The sequence below is a fragment of the Centroberyx gerrardi genome, chromosome 15 (assembly GCF_048128805.1).
Source record: "Centroberyx gerrardi isolate f3 chromosome 15, fCenGer3.hap1.cur.20231027, whole genome shotgun sequence".
Classification (NCBI taxonomy): Eukaryota; Metazoa; Chordata; class Actinopteri; order Beryciformes; family Berycidae; genus Centroberyx; species Centroberyx gerrardi.
In genome coordinates, this window is record NC_136011.1 from 18970971 (window position 1) to 18985566 (window position 14596).

General features: G+C 43.1%; 1 protein-coding gene across 1 annotated transcript in view; it reads left to right on the top strand.

Moving 5' to 3' along the window:
• The window catches only part of ank3a (ankyrin 3a), a 135051-nt gene that overhangs the window by 91147 nt on the left and 29308 nt on the right, over window positions 1–14596 (top strand). Inside the window, exons 21-26 of the mRNA XM_078288736.1 lie at window positions 129–224; window positions 1779–1851; window positions 6815–6938; window positions 11323–11425; window positions 13416–13525; window positions 14406–14438. Of these exons, the coding sequence (XP_078144862.1) occupies window positions 129–224; window positions 1779–1851; window positions 6815–6938; window positions 11323–11425; window positions 13416–13525; window positions 14406–14438 (539 nt within the window). The remainder of the gene's footprint in view (window positions 1–128; window positions 225–1778; window positions 1852–6814; window positions 6939–11322; window positions 11426–13415; window positions 13526–14405; window positions 14439–14596) is intronic.

Here is a 14596-nt window from a genome sequence, read left to right on the forward strand (position 1 = left end):
CACACACACACACACACACACACACAGAAACACTCCCACAGTGCCGTAGCTTCATGAAATACTGAATTCTGTTTGTGTGTTCTGTGTGCCTCCTGTAAATACCTTCCTGTGGATCCGTCACCGGTCAGAACGGGAACACTGCCCTATCCATTGCCCGTCGTCTTGGTTACATCTCGGTGGTGGATACTTTGAGGCCCATGACGGACGAAAACCTGACCTCCATGGTGAGACAATGCATCCCTGCATTTCATATGGTTAAATGTACATAATCTGTATTACATCGGCAACGTGATCCAGGCTATTTCTAGTCTTGTATTTCTAGTCTTTTCTGCTGTTTTTTGTTTTATTCTGACAGATGACGTTTATCCACTGTGCCTATTGCAAATTCATTTATCCTACAGCCAGGCCAACCCATTGGGAATGCATTGTAAGATTTCAGTAAATAAATGTGGCATTGAGGAAATCAGCACTTTTTTATATTGCTGAAAATCTGTCTTTTGTCTGACGAGGTTTGTTCAGTATCCAGACAATATGGGACTATAAAAGCATTGACGATTTTAAAAGTTACTGTTTCAACTTCCTCTGTTTAAAGTAGGCTAATAGAACTGAATTGTGTGACCAGCTCCAAGCCCAAATTAAAACTTGGCTAGTCAACCAGCAACATACTGTAAGTCCAGTCAGTGTGTGAATCCACTCAGCCAGCAAGTCAGTCAGTCATGCTGTGTCACGTGTGAGATGTTGACCTGATTGAGAGAGAGAGGGCCTGGATTGGAGCTTAAGGTTTCTCCTCAAATAGCCCAGGTGACGAACAGTGATCTGATCCATGCACGTGTCTTGGAGGAACAGGAGGGGGGAGACAGTGAGTGAGAACAGGAACAGAAGAGGGAAAGAGAGGCCGTAGGAAGATGGAGAGGTGGCATGGGTGGGAGGGACAGAGCGGGTGAAGAGAGGTCACAGAGGAACCCGTACAATCAGCAGCAAAGTATCTATTAGTCTAACTGTGTTACTGTAACTTAAAGATCAAGGTCCTTTCCCTGCACCTGTCTATGATTGATCTATTATTCATTGTGCAAAGGCTTCTGCTGTTGTTTTATGTCTCTATAGAAGCTAGAGTTGCCTTCAGTCACATCATTGGGTCTTCCTGTGGCAGGGGCCAGGGCTAACATTTTGTTGCATGTCCATAAAACATCTTAGGAAGTATATATGTTATTTGGATAGTCCAATGCTGATTCTCAATTTACTATAAAGTGACTATAATGTGTTATTAAAACGTCTACTGGGTTTCAGGTAATACCCACAATAACATTTGGAGTCATGGTTAGAAACATGGTCAGGTTAGTTTGCTGAAGAGGAACGCTGCTTTGGCTTCAGTGTAGTATGGAGAGACGCTCATTGAAGTGGGTGACAAGGTCGTGTTTCGGTCATGAGTGCCTTGGACACATTTTTTCTGCCGAAATATGGTCAGGTTAGGTTTGTGGGTTAGGTTTAAAAATGGGGTTAGGGTTACATAGTCTGTAGAGATGCAGCAGAAAGTGACACTTTGTTGAACATCTACCTTTTGTCACCTTACACTTTAGCTGAGCATCAACACTTGGCTATCCAAATAAACTGTTACGATATGATATTCCCAGTGTGTAGAAATACTTGCTATTGTAATTCACCATGTGTTTCCCCTTCAGAATTGGATTGGAATTGTTTTTTCGGGGATTTGAGCAGAACGATTCTCTTCTCTTGGCTGTGTTTGTACTCATTTGTCCATCTATTTTTCTTATTCACAGACCGTAACAGAAAAACACAAAATCAACGTCCCAGAGACCATGAATGAGTTCCTCGACATGTCAGACGACGAAGGTATGAGAAGAACGCTAATATTTTGTCTAAACTCCCCTCATTTTCTTGAGTGCTAAAGTTGAAATTAGGTGTTTGAAACTCAAGTTGTTTGACTTGTGTTGTTAATATCAATTCATTGCATGATTCCCATACACTTGTGAATGCCATTTGTGAATGTGTGCCATGTGATGTGTGTTTTTTTTAACATTTGCATTCTTTACTGTATGTGTATTCAAATCACACAGTCCGGGCCAATGTGCCTGAAATTCTCAATGAGGAGTATATTTCAGATGTTGATGAAGGTATTTGCTATCAATTTGCCTCCTACACTGTTTTGTTGTTTGTTTTCCTCTCACATAACCCGCTTCACCCGCCCTCACCTGCTTCACCTGTTGTTCAAGAGCTAACCATCACGGCACCGCCACGCTACTCTTCTGCTTCACTGTCCTCTTTCACTGGGAGTACACTCACTCACCAGCCAGAACACACACACTCTCTCTTTAAGCCGCTTACGCAGAATTCCTTGATTATGCAATTTAGGTAGCTATGTTGTTGGTGTAAAAGTATCGTCATCCCAGTAGCCAAAGACAGGTCTTATACTTAACTGATATTCTGTTTGTGTGAGCTTTGTTTTTTATTTGTGGCCTGCCAGCAATAGACAGAACAAAGTCATTTTGTCAGAGAAGACGCATCAGCAAACATACATTTTTTAGGCTGTTTTGGACTTGGGTCTGGATGTTTTTGGTTTTCTGGCTGGTTTGAGTGACCTGTTTTTGTTCACGAATTGACATTGTTGATGTTATTTTCACGGCAACTCAAACAAACAATCGTTATTTTTAACCACTTGACACTATAAGTCACATTCTGCATGATTCTCCTCATCAAAGACACCTCAGTTATGTAAAGTATTATTAACTTCTGCCCTAAAATCTGTTTGACAGTAGTTGCTATGAGACGATGAAAACAAGGTCAATGCCACTCGCTTTCTAATTCAGACGACTGACTGAGCGTTTTCTTACCAAAGCCCTAACATACATTCATTGAAATGTTAAAGTCTCACTGTATAACACCACAATAAATGACATAATCTGAATAATATCATTACTTAGCAATGACCTGCACCATGGCAGAGTCAAGTTTATGGTACAGCTCGTATTGTTACAGGCTGCCCGCTTCAGTCCTCTGCCTTTTGTTTTGGAATCACAGAGCCAACAGGCCTGTAAAATTGATGAGCTTGTTCATGGGCTGTTGCTTAGGGGACCGTCTGGGGTGTGGAGTTTCTGTGTCAGCCGATACAGCTAGACTCAACACACACACACACACACACACATACATGCACACATCTATCAGACAATTACAGATGATTTTGCACTGTGGCCGTATGTATGATGAAGATGCACATTGGGATATTTATGATTCATAATTCACTGCCACACAAGAATTATAACTCAAAGTATCCATGGCCTTGCGTACTCCACACAGACTGTGATAATACTATATGCGTAGTTCATCAGCATTGTACTTGTGCTGCTGGGTTTTCATCAACACCAGGTATCAATAACATCGTCATGTCATTTCATGGCGTTATTGATATCCAGTGTTCAGATGTATCATATCCCTGAACAATAACACTTGGCCCAATCGTAGTAACACCAGACTGGGTTGAGTTAGCTGTTGCATCCAGGCCTGCACTACCTCGTCTTATTAAGTTGTTGTTGTTGGGTGTGTGTGAGAGGGAGCGAGAGAGAGAGAGAGAGAGAGAGAGAGGGGAGGAATTGGAGGAAGGAAGGAGTTTCCACGTCTCTCTTTAATCCTGTGTGGGGGAAAGCCAATCCTATTAAGCTGTAGGCAGGAGAGCGAGCTAGTGAGCATGGCAGGTCACTCCTGGTCTCTGGCTGCTGTGTGTGGAGCCTGGCTGAGCCATGGCACGCTGATCTCATGCTTTCTATAGACTACAGCCACTGACTGCTGCCATCTTTAGACATCTTTTAAGACGTCTAAGTCCTTCTCTTGCTGTATTTAGATTCCATCGCAGTGTAGAGTCTCACCTTGATCTCCAGCACTGGGCCTATAGCGCATTATTAGAGTTGATGTGGTTTACAGTACTGTATATATTCATAGGGTCTTTGACTGTCACAATCTCTTGCATAATTGTTCTAAATATACTGTCTGTTGTGTAACTGTAAATCACCGTTTGCACAGTAAAAAATGAGGAACTAGACAAGAGAAGTGTTGCTCAAGATATTTGAAAAATGGTAAAACGATGCACCATGTGTTTATTTCATCACTATTTAGTTTCCCCCCTCTGGTTTGACATGCAGCCAAACTCCCTCTATCACTTCCACCTCTTTCCCCATAGAGAAAGACAGTCCAGGAGGAGGGTTCAGGGGGCTGTCCTTCAATGAGACTATTCTCCCTCTCTCTTCACTGTCTCCTCCACAGAAGTTAGGCTCTCCCTCTTCCTCAGAGAAGGCATTTGTTTACATAAACGTCCAAGCTATCAGCTTACTGTGCTCACCGCAGACCGCAAACATTTCCAGTGCGGCCTGCGCTCTCTGTAAGCTGCCGCGCGCTCTTCGTTTCGACGCTCTTCAACCGGTGGTTCTTGACGGGTGGAGGATGCTGTTGAGGCCATGGACTCTCCGAGACTTTCTCTCTTCTTAAACCCAATGAGATGAGCTTTCGTTGAGCCGCCTGCACGGGAGAATTAACCCCGGTGCTGCCGACAACGTCAGGCTTGGACTAATGTGATCTTTTTTTGCAGCAGGGAGACGGAAAACTGCGTAGTATAAACTTTATTTCTTAGTGGAAGGAAGGTGGCAGATATCGGTGCGTTCCGCCTATGCACCAGCACCAAAAGTGCGCATAAAGTTATTACAAGTCGGTCCGAGTAGGGTTAACTGATAGTACGTGGGGTAAGAGGGGGCAACTTTTTCCATCAACACCCGCGGACTGAATGGGCTACTTTATAGTCTGCACCTCTCTCTGGATTTATTTCTCGGTTGGATTTTTATTCTGGGAACAATTCTGTGGAGTTCTGAAAAAATAGAAATAAATCAGGCAATTAAGAAGAATTGCGATCAATATGGCTGCTTTGGACATAGGTAAGTTATTTTGGGCTTTAAAGGATGTTTTGATGGTGTTTGGTGCTTTAGAGGCTGCGGCGTAAAAGCTGCTGCGGATCGACCACAGAGAGACATAGAGATAGAAAGAGAGAGAGAGAGAGTTTTATGTAGTGTGCAATTTTAGCTGCAGAATGAGGTGATTGTAGTCACATAGGCTATCAAGGGAAATTGGCAACAACGCTGAATGAACATTGTAGATAGCCTATCTATCTATTGTTATTTTTTACTGTTTTTGTTCTATAGTGAATGTAATTGTAATTCACTTAGTCACTTTCTTGGTTTGGCAATGGAATCCCGTGTCGACTTGAATTGAATTGAAGAGAGAGAGACAGGGAGAGAGAGGGAGAGAGAGAGAGAGATGCCGTGACGTTATAGCCCAGAGATGCATCAGCTCCAAAACATCTTAGCTCGCTATGTAGAGGGAGGAGGGGGGCGGTAATGTCACGGGCGGCCAGTGATGCGAGCTTGAATGGGACGGTGAGACATTACAGCAGCGAACGGTAGGAGCCGAGCGATGTCGGTGTTTCCAGCAGCGTCAAGTTGGACAGAAACAACCAGGATAACACCGGAAGTTAGATGATCGATTCCACCACCAAAATAAAAGCGTAGCATTTGTCACTTTACTGCTAAAACAGCCTAGCTGTTGGAGATGATTTTTAGGTCTATTGGGGTGTACAGAACAACAACTCCTTTGGGGGAGAAAAATAGCATTTAGCCTAACATTTACTAGCCTACAGAATCCTTCTTAAATAAATTGTTGTAGCCTATTACTTAGTTGGAACACATGTTTGTCAATTAAGCAATAAGGCAGTGTGGCCTGTGGTTTACACCACTTCATGTCATGCCCATGTGTTGCAGCCGTTATAAAATAACTGTATCATTGTAATATAAAATAATGCAAATGAAAGAAAGGAAACATTGTATTTTTTAACCTATGAGAGAGAAAATGATATGTATTTAATTTTCTGTTTAGCAATACAGTGTTTAATTTCACTGTCATCGGTGTGTTTATTGTTGGGTATTTTACAACGGCTTCGAGTGTGACTCGGCCGATCAGAACTAAGGACACCAACCTATCCTTTTTTTATAGTGTGGGTTTTATTTTGAAAGTTACGACCGGAACTCGTACTTTTTATTCTGTCTGGCTTGACACTCGTGGTGTTGTCGGTGTTGCCCGATCGGAGTGCGGCAGTATCCGAGGTAGGGGGGAGGGGCTGCGGTGGAGGAGCGGAGTGTTGCAGCCAGGACAGAGCCGGACATGAGGGAGAAGGGGAAACACTGTAGCCGCTCCGCCGGCTTCATTGACCGGCGTGTTATAGTCCACCGGTCCGCCGATCGAGGTGCGATGCAGTTCTGCACTTTTGCTTATTCTGTGCTTATTCTGCTCAGGCTTTGGTAGCTTTAAAAACCTTCTGCTGCGCTGTGTGTCTGAGTGTTGTGAAAGGAACTGCGTTTGGTTTTACAGGAGAGCTCCAGCTCTACCGCAAAGTGGCTTTTTGCTGCTGTCTCTGATGGCATTTTTCTCTACTGTCATTACTATCTAACCTGTGAAAAACAGTCCGTCGTTTCAAGCATCGGCTGCTCATTGCTACAGCTTCATGACTATGTTATTGATGTGTCAGTCAGATGAATAGACAATAGAAAAGTTGCAGTGGGCTATGCAGGCCGGTTGGGTTTAAGGACAGAGTGGTGCTAATAAATTACCCAAGGCCTCTTCTAAGTACTATAATGAAATAAGTGAAAGATCGATGTCGGCAGTGAGGGGTTGTTTTCCCCCCCCGAGGTGCCGCATCCCTCCTATTTTCCTGGATTGCCTTTTGAAGTAACTGGGGGATTTTATGATTTCCACCCCCCTCCAGGTGAGGATGCGATGACCGGGGACACGGACAAATACCTGCGGCCTCAGGACCTCAAAGAGCTGGGGGATGACTCTCTCCCCCAGGAGGGATACATGGGCTTCAGCATAGGAGCCCGCTCAGCCAGGTAAGCCCTGCTCACTGCTTTATTAGGTGCATATGAAAACAGCAGATGTACGGTGGTGCAGTATTGCTGTCTATATAGTCCAAATTGTCCTCATAGTAGGACACTGTGGCCAGATGGTTGTTCTCCCTTCAGTAATTTAGGTTTGTGATGTTGTCATGTTTGCCATTGCTGCTGTGGTTGTTCATCCTATGTACATGGATTTATGATGCCGTCTCTGATTCTGCATGCGGTATATTCAGACTGTGTAGAGTCTGTTAGATTGAAAGAGATTTTATAATGTATAGCCCCCAACACACACACACACAATAATGGAAACACCAGAAAGCAGCTGGAAAGTTGCCATCTAATGATTCAACCTGACAAAATGATTCAGCACTTTGTGTGGCCTAATTCAAAGCCCGGGCAAAGACTGAAAATTGTCCATAGTATAATACAGGAAATATAGGCTGTATCCTCCAGTGTCATTTGTTGAACTTTGATACCTATCCACTTCTCTGCCTTTGGTCTAATAACAGGCAGCTCTCAGTGAGCAGCTGTACTTGGCTATTCAGTCCGGGCCTAACTACAGTTACAAATAGTGGACGAAGCACACAGTGGAAAACTGGCAGGCTCCAGTGAAAACACATCATGGCCACACAGGACAAGTATTGTGCAGCCCAAGCATATTATCGGCTGTCTATTGTAGCCACACTGACAGCTGGCAGATGCATGGTGATGCTTGGCGAGATAAAACCCGCAACACTAACAGTGACAGGAAACAGCTAACAGCAGCAGGCCACAGCAAGTACTAGAAACACAGAATTACACAGACATAGAAATTTGTTGGATGAGCCTCATGGCTCGACACTGGACAGTTTTTCCATGCAATGTTGACAGACAATGCAGTCATGAAAGGAATTAGATCTTGCAAATAGTTAAATTGCTGTGGATTAACTTAAAAAAGTATGAAAATGAGAAGCAAATTTAGAGTTTGTTGACCGGAGAGTTCGAATTTTCAGCTATTTGCACTAACTCCCGTAAAAAAATATTTGTGCCTCAGGAAAAAGGTCATGCAATGTTCAAATTAAACGCCTGCTGACTTAATGAATTATCATTCTGTTTATGAGTTGCTTAACTGTGACTAATTTACTTTTTTCATGCTTATGATGAATAGTGTTGCAGATAAAATGTGTATTTTTGTCAGAATTATTAGTCTCAATCTGCTACTAAATATAAAAAAAATATCTGTTCCTATTATGCTACTGCTATGTAGGGCTGTAATTGCATATACTGTAGAAGAACAGTTTGTACATTGAAATCGGTGTTGAAATTGTTGATATGTCTCTTTACAGGGTTGGAAATGTAATGCAGTGAAATATTTTATTGATCAATGAATGTATGATGCTGAGCAACTCCTTTTCTTTTCCTTACCTTTCTGTTTATGACATCGGCATTGCATGGTTTGCTTTTTGACTGGGCCATCTCACCTATGCATACACATACACACACACACACACACACACACACACACACTCAAGTACACAAACACGCCTAGTCTTGGAGCACAACCATGCAAAAGCGCAGCATCAATGTCATATGGAAAAAAATAAACCCACAGCATTTCTGCTTTAATGTCTTCAAAAATGCTTTGCTTTTCACTCTCTTCTATTTTGCTCTTTTCCTTGTTTTCTTTTTCTTGCACCGTGTCTGTTCCTCATTCTAGCCCTAGGATCAGGTAAGAAAAGAGTAGTAGTAGTAGGTAACATTAGCTCTGAATGGTGTCCCTCCCCTGTAACCTCTGAACTATAACCCCGACCCGACACCCATAAAACCCCTAACCCAAACCGCGAGCCATCCCTTGTACACTGGCTTCATCCAACATTGTTGTTTCTCTGTGTGTGGTAGCTGACTAGTCACTTTGTTGCCGTTACATGTTGTTTGGATGTCATTTTGAGATAGTTGACTTATCCATTTTAGTTGATCACCCTTTCACCTTATTTTTTCATCCCTCAAACAAGAATCATCATATTTGCAAAAACAAAATAAGCTGTTTTTGATGCAGGTTTCGAAAAAAAGGCAGTCTCACTCGAAATGAGAAAATAAAGGCGACAGTTTTGTTTTTTGATGTTATGAAAATAACAGCCTTTTCTTCGGTTTGAGTTGTGTGGATTAATCCCCAAAGTTTTGGTGTGGTGTGTTCTGAAGTGGCGCTTTCCCTGTGGTATATATGTATTTTTTTAGTGTCACTCAGTGTAACTTCCAGGGATCAAATACAAATACATCAGTTCACTCACAATCAGCCCCTTTATCTATCTGCTTTATATTGAATTAAGCCTACTAAGTAATTGGAGATGCCCCAATGTTCCCCAGAGATCCAACAGATTCAGGATGTTCAATCATGGTATGCAGAGATGGAAACTTTATTGCCTGAGAGGCTTGTTGAATTTTGGTCCGGCACTTAGAAAACTCCCACATAAACCAAGGGTCATTTTGACAAAGGACAGACAGACATTCGGCCCCTTGTGCACGCATCCATGCACACACAAACACACTCACAGTACGCACACAATCCTCTCTTTGAGCCCACACAGATGCCATCCTAAAAGATATAGGGCTATTGGGATATACATGGAGATAAGAGACAGAAAAAACAACTAGTTAGGATAATGGGAAGTGCAGTTTACAGCAAGGCAAATAGATCGGAGGTCGTGGGGGTTGACAGATTGATCAACAGTAAAACGAATGGAGCGGTGCTGAAAGTGGAAGGAAGGAGAAAGAGAGGGAGGGGGGGTGGATGAGAGGGAAGCAGCAAGGTGAAGAAAAATTGAATAAAGTCCTTCCATTGAGAGCACTGTGGATACACAGCAACATGACACTGAATTGGGGACAGTGGAGAGAGGAAGAGATGATGGGACAGCAGCAGAACCAAGAGTGCTGGCAGTTGCCATGACAGGCAGAATGAGGGAGAGAATGAGGAAGATGAGAGAAAAGCAATGTCTCCGGGCTATAGATGGAAAAGGAAAGGCGCGGATGTCCAGGGAGGGGAGGATGGGATGGACAGAATGAGAAAGAGGAGGAAGCTGTGGAGAACAAACAGTAGGGAGGGGAGGGGGGGGGGGGGGGAGCGGCGCTGCCATGCCAGCGAGTCCATTCAGGCCGCGCAGAGTTGCTTGGTAACTTCGATGGCGGGGTAGGCAGGCTGTGCTGAATAAAGGGCTTCTCTCTGTGCTGAATAGCGTGCCCACTCAAACACGCTGAGCTCGGCACTTTCTCCCCCTCACTAGCTCGTTCTCTCCCCCCCTGCACACACACACATGCTTGGACACATCGATACACACATACACGCTCTCGCAAAATAAGGTACAGAGTTGTAGCATTTGTGGCTGGGGCCTGTACCTTTTTGACAGCCCCAGCTTATTTTCTGACAGTGCACACATGTCTTCAAAAACACACTTCCATGCATTACAGTCTATTTGAATGCATGTGTCGTACGCATACACACACATTTGCTCACACTGTAGGGAACAATGCAGAGGAGGGCAGCCACCTTCAACGAGAGAGAGAGAGCAGCATCGGGGTGTGTGTACAAACAGTGCACACAAGAACTACGGCTCGTCTGCACTGATCGAAAACACTCGAGCACAAGAAAAAAAAACAAAAAAAACAGTAGAGCAATCCACAGTACTGCATCCAGCCTGAGAGGCTGCAAAAATAGGCAGACGTCACCACACAGCCATTAAGCAGACTGCAGCAAGACAGATAGAAAGGACTAAGTTCCCTCTGAAACAGGTCTAGGTCAGCTGCTAAGGTTTCAGCCTTCAATGTAGACATCTCCATCTACAGTCAGATTAAACAAGAGCACAATGAACAACACTTTTGACTAAAGCTTATTTCTATTACTGCCATTAATCCAAGATGTTCATAGACTTCTTGTGATATTATGAATCTCACACGTCAGCCAAATGCAAATACCTACAGTCCTATTCACTAATTGGTCATACTTCATCGTTTAGACAAACTCAATGACATCTGTGTTCATGATGCACACCAACCACACCTTCATACAGTATCGATGACAACAGCCCTCTGTGTTTTCTCTCGATCTGGCCGCTTCGCCTCTCTCCCTTCTCCTCTATCTCTTAGTGCAAACAAACTGACCTCACTCTCATTTCCATCTCTGAATAACCTACCACACGCACCTATCTAATCCTTGTCCAACTGTGGGTCCTTCCGCCTCTCTCTACCTTCCACATACTACTTTGGACTCTCTCTGTCCAGTCAGTAAACACTGGTTCCCTGGAGGTTGCATGTAGTAATGGATTCCTTTTGCTTTTTTGTTTTATGTTCTGTTCTCCTGCCGTCGCTTATTGTCGCCCGCGACGCTGTGTTGCGTGGTAACATGTAGCCTCCGCTCCTTCAGTTCGGATAGGTCCAACACCCTCAACCGGAGCTCCTTCGCTCGCGACAGCATCATGATCGAAGAGATTCTGGCCCCCACCAAGGACACGGTAAGGTCCATCTTTTGTCTTCCTCGTCAACTCCAGTCTTTCTTACTCTAGCTTTTCTTTTCACTCTGTATTCTCAACCTGTTTCCCTATTTCTCTCAGTCTCTACTCAGTCTACTTTTTCAAACTCCCTCTTGCGTCTTTTTCCATCTTTCACTGTCACTTTCTTCTTGTCTATGCGCCGTCTCTCCGTCAACAGTTTGGTGAAGTGATGGGTGCAGGGTAGCTGGGAGAAGGGTAGCCTAATAGAACTGCTTGTCTTGCACCAAGGTCATAACAGAGGCAATGTTGATGCCATACTTGCTCTTGTTAAAGTGCTGAGGGTGAGTGTATAACACCTTCACTAGGAGTTTATTCAAACCTGAGTGCCTTGAGAGGCCTCCCTTGCTTTCTCATGGAAAACCACAGTGCTCTGCAGACTTTTCCTCCCTGTACATTGCCAGTTTTGGTGGTTGGGGTCCAGGACAGGAGCTAAAATAGGAACTGTAACCTCTTGTGTTATAAACAATATTAGTAACATAGCCTACAAGTTCAGCGAAGACATTCCTCAAGATTTGAAAGCATAGATGGCCAAAATATGCACATATTTCTACTATCTCTGTTACAAAACAAGCAAACCCAAACAACTGTATTAGATTACATTGACTTTTTGACAAAAAGCTCTGCATTAGCTTGGTATTATTATATCTATATTAAAATATAGGCCATATCTGTTTTTTTTCTCCATGGCTTGTAAAAGCACCGTTACACTATCAGTTTAAATATCATCATATGATCTGCTATCTTTTTAGTTGAGGAAGATTCAGTTACAATCAGATCTGCTTCATTTTGAAGTGGGGTTGTTTTTTCATTGGATGGCTAAAATGTAAAAAATAAAGTAATTGCCGTGATATTGCAGGGTTTTTTTAACCTTTGAATTGCCTTTTTTTCCATGGAGATGAGATTTATGTTTGATTAGATGGAAATATAATCCTTTAGAGACAGAAAGCACCGATAGATTCATTTCTCTGGATTGCACAATGCCATGAAGTTCTATTTCTGAACTGTGTCTCTTCTCCCTTAAGCTTCAGAGTGTCTGTAAAGACATTTCCTACTTGGTTGACCCTCTCAATAAGGTATACAGTGTTGATGGATGACTTCCTCATTTTTCAGTTTATTCAATCACCAGCACTGTGGCTCAGCTTCCATCTCTTGGTTTTGTCTTTGTATATTTGTTGTTTGTTTTGGGTCTGTGCCATTCTCATCTTATTCACTGGCGTTGGCCTCTGTATAATAAACGATCTTTTCCCATGCTACTTTCAGTGTCCTTGAGTTCCCATGATTCAGTTTTCACATAAATAACTATTTATTTATTAAAGTTGGATGCAGGCCACTTTTTCAGTCTTCATAACGGTCCGTCATTATTTTTGCATGTTTCGATGTAATGCCACTGCTAAATGACAGCAGCATATTTGTGTGAAATATTGTGTTTTTGTCCTGAATGTGGTGCATCATGTGGTTGATGGTGACAAAGTTTGCTGAAGTATGTGTCAAGATGCTATAAATGTTATCAGCTCCATACCATACCTGACTCAGGGTCACGAACAATAGGAGGGAGGGTCGTAGTTAACTGTTATGTTCCTGTAATGATTTACTGAACTCTCTCTTCTGTTTTGTTTCGTCATTCTGCCTACTCCCTCCACTCTGCGCTTCCTTTCTCCCTTATTTCTATTCTTCCTTTCTGATGATTCATCCTCTGTCGTTCCTTCTCCTCTCTTTGCTCATGTTCTCCTCCCTTCCTGCTTTTCTAACTTCTCTCATCATTTTTTCCCCCCATTTCCATTCCCCTCTACTACTCACTCCTCCCCTCATCTTTCTCTTTTCACCCCAATCTCCATCTACCTTTCTCCTGCTCTCTTAAATCTGATCATCTTTATATCTGCCTCCTCTCCCCTTCTTTCTTGTCCCGTCTTCATCTTCCTTTCACCTCCATCTTTGGCTGCTCCTCCTCCAGCACCTGGCTGTGACCAAGGACTACAGCTCGGAGTGTATGCGGCGCTACAGCTGGACTCCAGATACCATGGACCACAGCCACAACACTGTGTCCAGCCCCATTCACTCTGGGTAAGAACAACTGGACTGTCTCTTCTGATCAGTCAAGATATGTATGCAAGCATGCACACGCATACATACATGCAAGTACATATATATACATGTGCATGTGTGTACATACAAACACATGTATGTACATCCAGATATAACTATTGTAGAAGTCGCACTACATATTTACTGCACACAGCTGTCGTATTGTCTTTCGCTCCTTCCCCAGGAGTCAATATTTGGCAAAGCCTGCAGCACTATTGCAGCTAAGTGCAGTGCTGTGGGACTTCTGCAATGGCTGCTACTGCTGCTACACATTACATTAAAGCTACAACAGTTCACCTACGAACACCCTCATGTCATACCATAAGACTTAAGACAAGGTCATGAAATCCTGCCCATGTTCACTGACATTCTCTATTTCTGTCATCACAGATACTGCAAATTGCTGCGCAGTCAGCTGTTAAACCATGTAGTTCATTTGGATACATTGATAAGAGTTAGCTCTCACAATAATTCATATAATTTGAATATATGATAATTACTGCTATAAAGTTGAACTATGCTCTTTAAAATAGACACTGCTGTCTTTGCAAAGAAAATCATGCTATGCTATATGAAAATGCCGGGATCTGTCATGTCAAGTTTTGGTTCTTTGTTTCTCTTGTTTCACTCAACATTATGCCTAAAGCTGTTTTGTTTTTTTGTTGTCTTTTTTCCTCAGTGTCTCTTATGTTTTCTGGTTCTCTTGATTTCCCACCTCATTAGTTTTTAATCTTTCTTTTTGGCCTCATTAGTTATTACAGATCCCAGCAGAACCCATAGTAATTGTGAAACTTTGATACTAAAACTAGGTTTGGGGGTTTTTGCCTCCTGCATTGTTTCCATGTGTTTATTTTTGCAGCTTGTCCTCCCCGCTCCCTCAGTATGACTCCAGGTGATGACTGAGTTCGCTGGTTTCACCCGTGATGCCGCAGTGATGTCACTCACTCCTCCACTCCTGTCTCCCTCCCGTTCTCCCATTCTCTCTTCTTTTTCCTCTCTCCTCCTCCAGTCTGTGCTCATATCATCCGTGTGGTCTGGTGTCTCATTTGC